The 16,521-nt window shown below is 33.5% G+C and overlaps 1 protein-coding gene across 1 annotated transcript in view; it reads left to right on the top strand.

The window, feature by feature from the left end:
* LOC126881453 (glutathione S-transferase-like) overlaps positions 1-8,112 on the top strand; it is a 112,274-nt gene extending 104,162 nt beyond the window's left edge. Inside the window, exon 5 of the mRNA XM_050645737.1 lies at positions 7,831-8,112. Within this exon, the coding sequence (XP_050501694.1) occupies positions 7,831-7,998 (168 nt within the window). The 3' untranslated portion in view covers positions 7,999-8,112. The remainder of the gene's footprint in view (positions 1-7,830) is intronic.
* The last annotated feature ends 8,409 nt before the right edge of the window (positions 8,113-16,521 follow it).

Raw genomic sequence — 16,521 nt, 5'->3', positions numbered from 1 at the left:
GGGTGGCCTTCCAATTTCACGTGGTGTCTGTTGGCCCTTTCTTGAATTACTGTGCTGACTAACGGGATGTTTAGGTCTCTATGAAGAGTTCGGTTGGAAGTGTACCACGGGACATTTTCGATGGTGCGTAGAATTTTTGATTGAGTTCTTTGGATAATTTTTGTATTTGATTTGCTGGTACAACTCCATAGTTCTATACCGTACGTCCATATAGGTTTGATGACTGTTTTATAAATCAGCAGTTTGTTCTCAATTGAGATTCGAGATTTTCTACCTATAAGCCAATTAATTTCTTTCACTTTCAACTCAATTTGTTTCTTCTTCTTTAAAATTTGTTGTTTCCAGTTTAATTTAGAATCAAGATGAAGCCCTAGGTATTTGACGATATTCTGTTGTGGTATGTTGACTTGATTAAGGCTAATATTTGGGCATTGGTCTTTCCTTAGTGTGAAAGTTATACCTACAGTGGGTGATCATATTATTAGAGCCACCTAGTAAAATTCAATGTTTTAGGGGAAGGGTATGTAATTGAGCTGTATCATATATTAATGGATTTGTTTCCATTTGGCTGTCTTGTTACACTTTATGAAAGTGCAATAAATAGTCTCGACAATAGTGGCAACACGCATGTGTGTCAATACATGACTCAAATGCCATTGTTTGTCAGTGCTGCCCAGCCTAGCTTGCAACTCGTGTGCCTATTATTTTGTATTCTTGGTGTTTAGAGTTGTAATAAACTTTGCGAGTCTATAGTGATATTCTGACAGGCCTATACTATTTTTTGTGAATTTAGTAAAAATTGCGCATTCGTTACTCTAGTGGTACCAAAATATCATGGGAAATCCAAAGACATCTCACCAAGCAAAATAGCAGAAGCTAAAACATTAATATTCAATACTAATCACTCCAACAGAAACATAGCATCCATTTCTAAAGTTTCAAAGGCAACTTGGACCGTATAAAGAAAAAACTTACATACCATTATTAAACAAAAGTAAAATTTTCTGAGGTGGCTCTAATAATATGATCACCCACTGTATGTGTTAACTTAGTTTCATTAGCTTTTATCTTCTATTTCTTTAACCACTGTCCAATTTGGTCTAGGTGTTCTTGAAGTTTTAATACTGCAGCTGTTGAATCCTCTTCAGGTGCAAATATTGCTGTGTCATCAGCGAAAGTTCCAATGGTGGTTTGTGAAGAGGTTGGTAAATCGGATGTGTACAGTACATAAAGAAGTGGACAAAATATACTACCTTGTGGAACTCCTGATTGAATTTTGTTACGGTTTGATAGTTCCTCTTCTACTTTAGTTTCAAATTCTCTGTGATTTAGATATGATTTTAATAAGTCAAAGTATTTGTTGGGTAGGGATTTTTTTGATTTTATAAAGTAATCCTGGGTGCCATACCTTATCAAATGCTTGGCTGATGTCCAGAAAGGCTGCTGTGCAATACTGTTTATTGTCCAAAGCTCATTGCTACATTGTTGCACTGTAGAATGAGCTTGCCGGAATCCAAATTGGTGTTCTGGGATCCAGTTTTGGAATTCTAGGTCGCTCATAATTCTTTTAAGTAACAGCTTTTCAAGAAGTTTTGACATTATTGGCAGTAGACTTATTGGGCGGTGTGATGAAACATCCGTTAAAGCTTTACCAGGTTTCGGTATCATAATTACTTATGCAATTTTTAGTGATTTAGACCAATAATTAAGTCTTAAGATTGCATTTAATATGTACAATCACTTCATTACACCTTTTTTAGGAAGTTGTTTTAGCATTGCTGCTGTTATGGGTTCAGTGCCTGGTGCCTTCTTTTCATTTAAATGATTAATTTCATCTTTGATCTCCTTCGGTGTAATTAAAGTTAGTCGCTCTCGTTGATTAATTGGTAAGGCTAGTTCCTGCTCTATTTCTTGTACTTGGTCATTGTCGTGTGGCTTGACGACTTCAGTTAGATCTTCAGCAAATAAATCAGCTTTTTCTTTGTTGCTTTTTGCCCATGGTCCTGGTGGTATTGAGTTTTTCCGAATTGGAGGTGAAGTATTTATTGGTTTATTTTTTTTTTTGATTGGTTTCCAGATAGAGTTATCTTGGCGCGAAATGTTTGATACATAGAATATGTAGGTACTTATAAGATCATCTAGATAGAAGAAATTAAGTAAAAACAGAGTACAATTTATTGTAATACATACTACCGTAATAGATAATTATCGAATATCGAATAAAAATAATACTAGAAAAGGTACCTACTTATTTATAAATATACGAAATGGAAAACATTGACAAAAACAACTAAAAAAGCTTTAATATAAAAAATATTAAAATTTGTTTGAAGAATATTTAAATGATATAACACTACATAATTTCAAAACTTTAAAAACCAGAATCCACATTTACAAGTTGTTTAACAAAATAATATTTTAGGTTAAGAATTGGAAGGAGTAAGAAAGAATGTCAAGAAATTCTTCCCAAATATTTTGTGCGCCTGTGCGAACTTAAAATCCGAAACAAAATCCTCGAACGTCGAGAGCACAGTATACAGGGTGTAACGAAAATACAGGTCATAAATTAAATCACATATTCTGAGACCAAAAATAGTTCGAATGAACCTAATTTACCTTAGTACAAATATGCACACAAAAAAAGTTACAGCCCTTTGAAGTTACAAAATATCGATTTTTTCGAATATATCGAAAACTATTAGAGATTTTTTTATTGAAAATGGACATGTGGCATTCTTATGGCAGGAACATCTTAAAAAAGAATTATAGTGAAATTTATACACCCCATAAAAATTTTATGAAGGTTTTGTTCCCTTAAACCCCCCCAAACTTTTGTGTACGTTCCAATGAAATTATTATTGTGGTACTACTAGTTAAATTCAATATTTCTAAAACTTTTTTGCCTCTTATTATTTTTTCGATAAGGCAGTTTTTATCGAGTTGCGGCTTCTTTGTTAATATGTTTACATAAAAATATTATTGAGGTTTTGTTCCTTTCAACCCCCCAAATGTTTGTGTATGATCCAATTAAACTTTTACTGCGGTACCATTAGTTAAACACAGTGTTTTTAAAACTTTTTTGCCTCTTTGTATTTTTTCGAGAAGGCACTTTTTAGAGATATTACTTCTTTTTTAATATGGTTCAAAATATACCTAAAAATGTAAATCATAAATAAATTTTCATATTATTACAAAGTCTCCATAATGTACTTAGCCATATACAAATATGTGGTGGATTTGACAAATATTCGAAATATCTCGATAAAAACTGACTTTACGAAAAAGTAATAAGAGGCAAAAAGTTTTTAAAATATTGTGTTTAACTAATAGTACTAAAATAATAATTAAATTGGAACGTACACAAAAGTTTGGGGGGGGGGTTTAAAGGAACAAAACCCCCATAAAATTTTTATGGGGTGTCCAAATTTCACTATAATTTTTTCTTAAGATACTACTACCATAAGAATGTCGCATGTCTATTTTCAATAAAAGATATTTAATAGTTTTCGATATATTGGAAAAAATCGATTTTTCATTTTGTAACTTAAAAGGGCTGTAACTTTTTTTATGTCCACATTTGTACTAGGGTAAGTTAGGTTCAATCGAACTATTTTTGGTCCCAGAATATGTGATTAAATTTATGACCTGTATTTTTGTTACACCCTGTATATAGAGGTTCCACAGTAAAACCACTCCTCTGTCGGCGCTTTGATCTCAAGAAGTTATACCGGCAGTAAATTGGCAATTCACCAGTGGTGGATGCGGGTTTTCCCTGTTAAAATCCGTACGTTTCTATGCTACTAGCAATGCGAGAGTGGGGCAAAAGCGACTAAGAACATTGCGCGGTCGCCATGCGCGACTACAGAATTTACTTCCAATTTTTCGGAGAGTTGTTCTACTGTCCCTCTTTATAAGTTCAGGATCTTTTTTCTGTACTGCGCGAACACGGAATTAAAAATCCGGAGGGTGTTCAAAGGGAAAGATTTGACGTCCGCGAACGCTCAATTTTGTAATGCGCAGGCGTTCTCCCTCTGGGTATACCCAGGATCTCCTGCGCGATCAAAGCTATTGTATCCGTATTTCTCCGATCCGATCCGACGTCGCGTCGGTCGTTTGAAAACAAGCTCATGGTATTAAATGGCTGCACCTACATTGGATCCATGATACTGTAAATAAAGAGATAGTATTTTCCCGTAGCACAAATACGTCCGAGCTCGAGCATTGATGATGTAACTGGAGACCGGAAGTTGAATTTGAATTCTTGTTAAAGTTAAATGGGATTTGTATGCATTATGTGATGAAATTATTCAATTAGCAAAATAAAATTAAACTTCAATTTATTCGAAAAAAATTTAGTGTCGAGATTCCAGTCAAAATAACTGTCAAAGATAAAATATAAAATACAACCGCGAACAATTTAAAGTAATCGGATATTACGAATGATTACGAACCATTACGAACTTGCCGGTCTCCAGTTACGTCACGACTTCCGGATGTGCAATATATTATCTTGTTATTTATAGTATCATGATTGGATCCGTAAGTCGCCCGATATCGAGCGATTGATAGGAGAAGCTACAGCAGAGAAGCAGTTCGACGTCGGTCGATATCGGATCGGATCGGAGAAAAACGGATCCAATGTAGGCGCCGCCATTTAATACTATGGGTTTATTTTTTAATCCGACGTCGGATCGGAGAAATACGGATCCAATGTAGGTGCCGCCTTGATATGTAGGTGATGGTCATCTTTTTGCGGGTTCTCATCTGCTCGCCTGTTTAGGTTTTTTACTCGTTAGATGCTGTCAAACGTTAAGAAATCAATAGGGCTTTTCATTTAGTCATTTGTTTCGAGCTTCTGTCATGTGTCACATAATATTAATATATGTACGACATACGTTATTGGTATATACAATAATACAAAACAAAAACGTATGACGTAGATATATTAATATTATGTGACACATGACAGAAGCTCGAAACAAATGACAATAGCTGGGAAGATTTGGCAAATGTTCTGACAGAAATAGCTGATGACAAACTGGGTAAAAAAGAGAAAGATAGAAAGGAATGGATATCAGATGAAACTTGGAATCTTATCGAGGAAAGAAAACAACGAAAAAAAGATATCTTGCAAGCAAGAACTGTAGAAGGAAGAACGAACCGACAACAAGAATATGAAACACTAAATAAAGCAGTTAAAAGGAATGCAAGAAGAGACAAAAGAAGGTGGGCTGAAGAACTGGCAAAACAAGCAGAAACAGCTGCACAACACAACAGGACTAGAGAGCTGTACCAAATTACCAGACGATTAACAAAAAATGGGCCCAACTGTTCGAACATTGTAAGATCCAAGACAGGTGAATTACTTACTACAACGGATGATCAAGTAGAGAGATGGAAAGAGCACTTTCAGGAGATGCTAGGCACGCCCAGGGATAACGCGGATGAAATTGTCGACAACCCGCAGAATTTAGACTTGCATATATCTTGCGAGTCCCCTTCCAAAATGGAGATAATAACAGCTATCAAATCTCTGAGAAAAAAACGGTCCCCGGGAATCGATAACATTGCTGCCGAACTACTTAAAACTGACCCGCATCTAACCGCTGAACTTTTGCTCCCCATAATCCGAGAGGTGTGGGAAACAAACCGCATTCCAGCGGGCTGGAAAAAAGGTAATATTATTAAGCTTCCAAAAAAGGGCAACCTCACACTGTGCAAAAATTGGAGAGGAATAACCTTGCTTACCGTCATAAATAAAATTTTTACGATCATCATGCATAAAAGATTAACAAACAAGGTTGAATTTCGAGCGAATCAAGCAGGTTTTAGACCAGAATCTTCCTGCATAGATCACATTAATACAGTGATGGTAATAATGGAACAAACGGTTGAATGGAACACACCTCTATACATGGTCTTTGTCGATTTCGAACGTGCCTTTGACAGCCTGTCTCATGCTGCTATATGGAAAATTTTAGAGCTAAGAAACATTCCTCATAAAATAATTTCCATTATAAAGTCACTGTACACTGAGGCGACGTGCAGCGTGACACACAATGGGGTCAACAGTGACGAATTTGACGTATTTACTGGAGTCAGACAGGGATGTGTGCTTTCTCCGTTTCTGTTTAACATAGCTCTGGACTATGTTCTCTCCAAACTAGACTTCGACACAAAAGGGATACAATGGACGTTAACCACATGCCTAAGTGATCTGGAATACGCCGACGATATCTGCCTGTTAGGACAAAGGTTCCAGGATGTGGCCGACCAATTGGAAACACTATCCACTGAGGCCAATAAAATAGGTTTAAAAATCAATATTGGTAAAACCAAGTCGATGAGAATAAATGCAAGGAACAACACGCTATTTAATATCGACAACAAGCAGATTGAAAATGTGGAGAACTTCACGTACCTTGGAAGTGTCATAACAGAAAGCGGAGGTACAGAAGACGATATTCGTATGAGGATACGAAAAGCTCAACAAGCTTTCAGCATGCTTAACCCTGTTTGGAGGTCTGGAGAATATACTACAAGTACAAAGATCCGAATATTCCAGTCAAATGTTATGTCTGTTCTACTCTATGGATGTGAAACCTGGAAAGTGACAAAATACCTTACAGACAAATTGCAGGTCTTTGTTAACAAATGTCTACGAAGAATTGTTCGTATTTTCTGGCCAAACACCATCAGAAACGAAGATCTGCTACACCTGACCCAACAAAAGAGGGTAGAAAATGAAATAAAATACAGAAAGTGGGGGTGGATAGGTCACACACTCCGAAAAGATAGTTCCAGTATTGCAAAAAATGCCCTAGAGTGGAATCCCCAAGGAAAGAGAAAAAGAGGTCGCCCAACACAAACTTGGAGAAGATCCATCATGGACGAGATAAGAAGTCAAGGAAAGTCTTGGAATGAGGTGAAGGCCCTAGCGCAAAATAGAACCCGATGGCGCGTTTTCACTGAACCTCTATGCTCCACTTAGGAGTTTAAGAACATTATATATATGTGATGAAATTATTCAATTAGCAAAATAAAATTAAACTTCAATTTATTCGAAAAAAATTTAGTGTCGAGATTCCAGTCAAAATAACTGTCAAAGATAAAATATAAAATACAACCGCGAACAATTTAAAGTAATCGGATATTACGAATGATTACGAACCATTACGAACTTGCCGGTCTCCAGTTACGTCACGACTTCCGGATGTGCAATATATTATCTTGTTATTTATAGTATCATGATTGGATCCGTAAGTCGCCCGATATCGAGCGATTGATAGGAGAAGCTACAGCAGAGAAGCAGTTCGACGTCGGTCGATATCGGATCGGATCGGAGAAAAACGGATCCAATGTAGGCGCCGCCATTTAATACTATGGGTTTATTTTTTAATCCGACGTCGGATCGGAGAAATACGGATCCAATGTAGGTGCCGCCTTGATATGTAGGTGATGGTCATCTTTTTGCGGGTTCTCATCTGCTCGCCTGTTTAGGTTTTTTACTCGTTAGATGCTGTCAAACGTTAAGAAATCAATAGGGCTTTTCATTCACAGTCATTTGTTTCGAGCTTCTGTCATGTGTCACATAATATTAATATATGTACGACATACGTTATTGGTATATACAATAATACAGAACAAAAACGTATGACGTAGATATATTAATATTATGTGACACATGACAGAAGCTCAAAAAAAATGACAATCGATGAAAAGCCCTATTGCAGATGGTTTATTATTATCAGTGACCTACTTTCGAGACTCTTTTTTTTTTCGCAAACAGTTATATATGATCAAATTTATAAATAATTTTATTTGTTTCAGTTGACCTGGGCTGATTTGTACTTCGTCGCTCTCTTGCAATACTTCCAGTTTATGCTTGGAAAGGATTTAGTGGAAAACTCACCAAATTTGCAAAAACTTAAAGAGAAAGTACTCGCATTACCCAACATCAAAGCCTGGGTAGAAAAACGTCCCAAAACTAAATTCTGAATTGAATTTACTCGTTCCTTGTGAATTTACTCCTTATGGAAAAAATCAAAAGTATTTTTAAATTTGTTCTACATTTTATAATAAATAAATTAAAGTGAAGACACTTCGTTTATATTTTTGTTGTTTGGTTTTATATACCTGCTGACGTTTGGGATCCTTTATTTTGGGATAATGTTCTAACCAGGACAAAACAAGTTTTCGAAATATATAAATAAAATTTTTTCTCGATAATAAATAATTTTACAAATAAATAATAAAATTAAAGCGATAGTTTCTAGAGAGTAGTGTACCGGATGTCCCAATAAGAATGACTTTCGGCCATATCTCAGAAACCGTAGAAATCGTATCTCAGAAACCGACCATAGTACAGCTTTAAGAAAAAAAATATGACAAAAGTTGCTTCGGTAAAACATTGGAAATTATTTTCATAATTGTAGGTCTACCGCTAGAGGGCGTAATTAAATATCAAAAATTAAAAAATTAAATTTTACAAAATTTGCCTAATAAAGGGCACTGGAAATCCAATCATCGTATTCTTCATAAAATTTTGCGCCTATTTAATTTCACAAGTTTAAGTCTACCTTTGCAAATAAGAGGTGTGGGTGAGTGGAAACATTGTTATGAAAAAATGGCTGTAAGCCTGGTTCTGCTAAATCGAATTTTGCAAACTTGGTCTTATTAAAAACAGCTCTTTTTCGCCAATATAAGAGTTATAATTTCGAAACAGACTAATAAGTAATATGCCAGCTAGGAGGCGTTATTTAATTTTTTCAGAAATGTAGTTTTTCTTTGGAAAATATTAAATACAAGTATGCATTTTTAGTCCTGTATTATAAAATTAGACCAAATTAGCAACAGAATAGCGAAAACCGCATTTTGATAGCTTTTTTAACTCAAGATATCTTGAGAAACGTGTAAATTTTAAACATAACTGTTACTGTCACCGGTAAGTAAACTAAGTTAAGAAAAAGTAGTGTGCTATGGAAAAAACAAAGAAATATTTTCCAGATGTCAACGTATATAATTAATTAAAACAACAATAATACAAACAGCACTATAAAATATAACAAAGAAATAAAAACAACTTCATAGTGACGACCTAAATGTTCAAATTGTTGCCCATCATTTTCTAGCAAACATTTACTCTTTCAGGAGTAGATTGAATAACAGCAGTCTCAATTTCTGCTCTAGAAATGCTTTGGATGGAATTTCGTATTCTCTGGATCATGTTTTCTCTAGTAGTGGCTCAAGCTGCAAAATCAAGGTCTTTAATCCGTCCCCATAAATAAAAATCTAACAGTTAAATCTGGTGATCTAGCTAGCCAAAAAATAGGCTTCGGCGTTCTATCCATCTATCAGCGAATGCCTCATCTAAAAAATCTCTAACTACTTTGGAGAAATGCGCGGGACAACCATCGTGCTGAACAACATGGACCTACGAACCACTAGCGGTGCATCTTCCAGACGAAGAGGCAATTCATCCCTAAAAAAATGTAGATAGCGTTTACCAGTAATAGTGTTATCAAACATAAAGGGTCTAATTATCTGACCATCACCAGATTTAACTGTTTTAGTCCATTGTTTATGGGGACGGATTAAAGACCTTGTTCTTGCAGCTAGGCCCACTACTCGAGAAAACATGATCCAGAGAATACGAAACGCCATCAAAAGTATTTCGAGAACAGAAATTGAGACTGCTGTTCAATCTACTCTTGAAAGAGTAAATGCTTGCATTGAAAATAATGGGCAACAATTTGAACATTTGGGTCGTCACCAAGAAGATGTTTTTATTTCTTTGTTATATTTTATAATGCTGTTTGTCTTATTGTTGTTTTAGTTAATTATATACGTTGAAAATGGTTCTTTGTCTTTTCCATTGACGATTCGGATTAAGATTGCAGCGCCAATGCGGTCTCAAATTGAACCGAGCAAAGAGCCATTATAATTGTTTACATCTTGTATTTTGCATTAGTTTTATGTGTTTTTGAGTATGTAGTTTTGTTCGTTTATCTATGATTTTGGAAGCAATAAAAAATTCAAGATACATCCTACAAATATATGGAAAATATACAATAAAAAAAATTGGCCAGGAAATGTCCGTTTTGATTTTATTTGTAGTTTTTGCATTTTTCCCCACAGTCTATTAATAATGGAAATTTATTTTGAATTTTGCTTCAACATGTGGGAAAAAATAAAACATAGTTATTTTTACGTACACTAGGTATTTTGTAAATAATAAAATACATGTTACTATTTATTTTTATTTACCTAATCATTCTACAGTATGTTGACAGTAAATACCTACATAACTACTTATACCGGGTGTCCACTTATATTTTCCCCCATTTTAACTGCCTATAACTTCTAAACGGCTCAAGATAGAAATATGCGGTTTTCGCTGAAATGTTTTATTTTAGTAAAAGTTTTGTCTCAGTGGATTGAATTTTTTATATCGCTTTCAAATACGAAAAGAAAAAATGGCGGATTTTTGAAAAAAAACGTTGTTGACTTTTTTTTTAATAGAACACCCAGTATATTTTTTTACAAATTGAAAGAAAGGTCATTCACCTATGCAGAGATATAAAGTTTTTCAAAATCGGTTGTCAAATCACTGAGTAATTAATTTTTTAAATAAGAGGTGCAACGTGGATATCACATACCTAAATAACATTGTATGTGATTTCCACATTGCATCTCTCATTTTAAAAATTAATTACCGAGTCATTTGACAACCGATTTTAAAAATTTTTATATCGCTGGATAGGTAATTGATCATTTTTTCAAGTTACAAAAAAATATACTGGGTGTTTTAATAAAAAAAGTCAAAAACGTTTTTTTTTTTAAATCCGCCATTTTTTATTTAAAAGCGATATAAAAAAAATGGTCATTTACCTAAAAACTTGAAAAAAACGGTCATTTACCTATCCAGAAATTTAAACTTTTTTAAAATCGGTTGTCAAATGACTGAGCAATTAATTTTTAAAATGAGAGATGCAATGTGAAAATCGCATAACATAATATCAATTTGCTTAGTTATGGCGTTGATTGAGGTATTGGGTGGTATTTAGGTATGTGATAGTATCCATGTTGCACCTCTCATTTTAAAAATTAATTACTCAGTCATTTGACAACCGATTTTGAAAAACTTTATATCGCTGGATAGGTGAATGGCCTTTCTTTCAATTTACAAAAAGATATACTGGGTGTTCCATTAAAAAAAAAGTAAACAACTTTTTTTCAAAAATCCGCCTTTTTTTTCGTATTTGAAAGCGATATAAAAAATTCAATCCATTCAGACAAAACTTTTACTAAAATAAAATATTTCAGCGAAAACCGCATATTTCTATCTTGAGCCGTTTAGAAGTTATAGGCAGATGGAAAGAATACATTGAGGAACTGTTTAATGATGAAAGGCCCGAGCTTGAAATTAACGAAGTAGTTACAGGACCTGACATAACTATGGACGAAATTGAACAAGCAATAAGATTAGCAAAGACCAGAAAAGCGACGGGACCAGACGAAATACCGAATGAAATAATAAAGCTCTTCGAAAATTCAGGTAAAAGATCTCTCCTTCATCTTTTTAATAAAGTTTATCAAACTGGCTATATACCAACGGATTGGCTGCTGTCGACTTTTGTGACGATACCTAAAAAAGCAAACGCGAAAAGATGTAGTGACTACCGAACCATTAGCTTGATGAGTCATGTTTTAAAGATATTTCTACGAATTTTGCACTCTAGGATGTACCAAAAAATAGAAGAACAGCTTGGTGATACACAGTTTGGATTCCGCAATAACCTTGGGACCAGAGAAGCACTGTTTAGTATTCAGGTTATGGTACAGAGATGCAGAGATGTCGGACATCCGGTTTATATGTGTTTCATTGACTTTGAGAAGGCCTTTGATCGGGTAAAACATACGGAAATGATTGCTATTCTTCAGAAAGTGGGTATTGATGATAAAGACCTACGCATTATCAAAAATCTTTACTGGCATCAACGTGCAAACATCAGGATTGGCTGGGACACGTCTGAAGAACTTCAAATACGAAGAGGAGTAAGGCAGGGCTGCATTTTGTCCCCACTAATATTTAACATCTATTCTGAGTTTGTTTTCAATAAAGCAGTGGATAATGCTCAATGTGGTATCAAAATGAATGGCGTCAATATTAATAATTTGAGATATGCGGATGACACGGTGTTAATTGCGAGCAATTATGAAGAACTTCAACATCTGATTAATATGATTACCACAACGTGTGATGAATATGGACTCAAGCTAAACACCGCAAAGACCAAGGTGATGGTTGTCAGTAAGACGCCAATACAACCGGAAGTAGTAACAGCTTATGGTGAACAATTAGAAAGAACTAACAGTATCACCTACCTTGGTTGTAATCTAAATGAGAACTGGGACATGAGCAAAGAAATTAGAATACGTATAGAGAAGGCCAGAGCTGCATTCTTTAAGATAAAGAAACTTTTATGTGGAAACAACATTACTTTGAATCTTAAAATTAGATTAGTGAGATGTTATGTGTTCTCTACTCTTTTGTACGGTGTCGAAGGTTGGACTTTAACAGATACTCTTCTCAAGAAATTGGAAGCCTTTGAAATTTGGGTATACAGAAGAATCCTTCGAATAAGTTGGGTGGATAGAGTTCGTAACGAAGTTGTTTTGCACCGGATGGGAAAAGTCACAGAAGTCGTCAGAACAGTTAAAAATCGAAAACTTGAATATTTTGGCCATGTTATGCGACACCCAGAGAGATATAATATACTCCATTTAATAATACAAGGCAAGGTAGACGGAAGAAGAGGGCCAGGTCGAAGAAGAACGTCATGGCTTAAAAACCTGAGAGAATGGTATAACAGATCCTCTGCATCCCTTTTCCGAGCTGCCGTTAACAAAATTACTATAGCCAATTTGATAGCCAACGTTCGATAATCGAGCACGGCACATGAGGAAGGCAGTTAAAATGGGGGAACATATAAGTGGACACCCGGTATATTAAAAACTTCGATCAATATCCCCTTGGAAACATTCCAATAAACTCTAATTATCTCTCTTACATGATATTTTTGAAGTTTATAAAGAGTAATTATTGTAAACTTATGAATACCTTACATATTTACTTACATATTAAAGACTTCGATCAATAGCCCCTTGGAAACATTTCAATAAAGTATAATTATCTCTCTTACATGTTATTTTTGAAGTTTATAAAGAATAATTATTGTAAAGTTGTGAATGCACTTTAACCGTTTTTAACCCAAAATTTGCCAAAACCAAGTTAGGTTAGGTAGTAAAAAATATTTTGCAATTTATTTGGTCTGTATATGTGTACCTATTTTGAATTCTATAATACAGACAGAATACGGTTCTGGCAGCAGATGGAAAGTCGTCACGCTTAGTTGTGCAAATTATTTGAGTGATTTGATAGTGAAAACAAGGGTGATAAGTGATAAGTGTTATCTGAAACTATTTTAAGCAGTATTAAAGTAAGATTGAACCAATATTTAATTATTTTATATACAACATTATTATAAAACAAGTTGAAAATGCGAGCATTATCATAACGAAAACTTTGTATATTTACGTATTTCAATTCATAATATGGAAAATTGCTATTATGAAAAGTAGGTTAGAATTAATAATTATGTTTTAATGTGCAATTATATCATTTTAATTTAAATGTTATGAATTATAAAGGTAGTTTACTCTTGATAGAATTTCATATTTTTTATATACCTCGTATAAAATTAATAAAATTTTATACAGTTGAGTCCGCGAGTCTTTACCCGTGCGTCATCATTTAAAGCATACGAAATAAGTCAGAAATTTACTGAACGCAACGGCAAATGGATATTATTCCGATCACGGGTTATTATAAAATTTGACGTTATCAAATAAATAGAATGTCAAATTTAAGTTTTCTTTTAAAATTTTGGTGCATCATTACAGCTACATTTGAAGTAGCTTAATAAATTATTTTATTATCATTGATTAATAAATAAATAAACAATTTATGAAAAAATTCAATAACATATTTTCTTTTTAATATTTTATTCACTTTGGCGGAACCTTAAACACAAGCATTCAACTGTGTGAAAAATGAGGTTAGCTTTGTACGTCGTCAAAATTTATCTTAAAATAACATAAACTTATCACAAAATTTCTAACTCCAATATAAAATTAGTTGTGAAAACAACTGTTTGTATACTATAAAAAACTTCAAAATGCAAAAACTCGACAGAATAAGAGCAAAAAATTCAACAAACTGACAGCCACAAAAGTAAACAAACCAAAACGTCAGAAATTGTACTTAAAATATACTCCATCTAATTTACTTACCGTTGCACATCATCCGCGTCATAGCCCGTAACGGCACATGATACCAACACGAAATATTTAGGCGGCAGGTGTGTTATTTTTTAGAATCACTTTGCCGAGTACACGAGTACACTGGCATTACAGCCACTAGACATATTTTGTTATATACGCGTAGAAATAATATTTAAAGATTTCTGTTAATGTCAACTTAAAGAAATACACAATAATATGTTTCATTTAATTTTTATAAATGGATTTATAAAGCGTTTTTATAAAGCACATTTGTTCGGAATACACTGTAACTATAATCGGACGCAGGTGATATTTTGGCATAAATTGGTAACATTTATTTGACAGTTGTGGTGATGACACTTCATATTTGTTTATATTCTTTACTATAAGTATTTGTTTCATTATATTTACTGTTTTTATTATGTACTTTAACGTAAGATTATAACTTAATTCTTGTTTTCTATTTCTAAAGTTTTTATTGATTTACAGTGAATATTAATTTGTTTTGCTGTATTTATAAATTTTATATTATATATAAATTCCGCAAAAATTGTGTGATGTATTTGATTTAAAATGAATTCAAGAATTTTTTTGTAATTGGGCAACAATGCCAACTTAGATCTCTAACGTAGATAATGACGTGCAACGGTAAGTAAATTAGATGGACTGTATATGAAGACATCCCCAATCGTCTTTCTTTGTACCTATCTCTTTTCAATACACTGAGTCTTAATCGTTCATAAAAATAACATGTGTTTTTACTTAAATAACAGGCGGCAGCTGGTTTGTCATTAATTTCATGCGTGCAAGAGAATGATGCCAAATAAAGAGTATGTGTTTTATCTCACCAGGTATTAATGACGCACGGGTAAAGACTCGCGGACTCAACTGTATATGATGGTTGCATCATAAATCTTAGAACATGAAGAGCTTTTTATGAAGAATAACTTCTCTTCGTCAAATTAAAAATAAAAGAGTTATAAATGAAAATGTTGTTAGTATCCGTAATTTGAGAAAAATCTTCAAATATTTTTTTCCATTAGAAGGATGTAATTGCACATATCAGACCATAATTTTTATACCAAACAATATTATTTCATATACTGTCGGTTCGCTAAACTCAGACACAATTGGCTAGTGATTTTAGTCAATAATTTTGCCAATTCGACAAAAAAAGAATTTCTAAATAGTTAATAATTACTAAATATTTAGTAATTTTGCCAATTTCGGCAAAATTCTCAAAAAACAAAAAAATTACCTACTAAAATCACTAACCAGTTGTGTCGAGTTTAGCGAACCGACTATTTCGTAGCAAATGGAACAGTCCATTTATCATAAAGGGGAGGGCGTATACTGGTATAAACCTTTTTAGAGCTGTTAATAAATTATTGCTTTTAAAATATTATACTTAAATTGTATTTTTGAACATCTTATTTATTTTATATAATAATTAAATTTACTATCAAATGTCCTTGATGTTTTATTAATACTTAATTTAAAATTTAGTTTGACATTCACGAAGTGTCAAACTCAAATGTAAATAACAAATTAATAACCTATGTTATGTTTAACAAATCGAGATTTAAAAAAGTAGCCTACTTCCTAATCAACCATTTGAGCTGACGTTTAGTGCGTCGGTAGGAGATAACCGGATTGTGATGTCACATTTTAGAGTTTGAGGTCGATTATCTCGAAGACGGTTAGAGGTATCGAAATGTCGTTTTCAGATGGCAAAACTACATAAGAATCCATCGATACACTTGCTCTAAGTATTGCAGGAGCGGCAACGCAATAACACACAGACTTTTGCAAATTTATAAACGAAAAGTTTTCGTTGAAAATGTAAGCTATCAGTATATCCGATAAAAAACCTAGGTTCGATGAGTTGATTAGCCAAAGTTTTTTTACGCGGTAATACTGATAATACAACCAGCAACTTACTAATTACTTAGTCAATTACAATAGATATATTTTATTATTTTTCAAATAGACAGAGAAATATATTGCAGGATTGGATTTAAATATTTGAGAATAACTATAGATGTTATCGATTTATTATTATTATTGTTATATATGTACTGTTATACTAAAATATTATAGCTACAAATAATATTAAGGCTAGTAGAAGTTAATAGATAAAAAAAAATAATGGACTCGGATACATCGGATGAAAGC

This window comes from Diabrotica virgifera, chromosome 3 (assembly GCF_917563875.1).
Source record: "Diabrotica virgifera virgifera chromosome 3, PGI_DIABVI_V3a".
NCBI lineage: Eukaryota > Metazoa > Arthropoda > Insecta > Coleoptera > Chrysomelidae > Diabrotica > Diabrotica virgifera.
The sequence above is the reverse complement of the archived record's forward strand: the minus strand, read 5'-3'. Positions and strand labels throughout refer to the sequence as shown.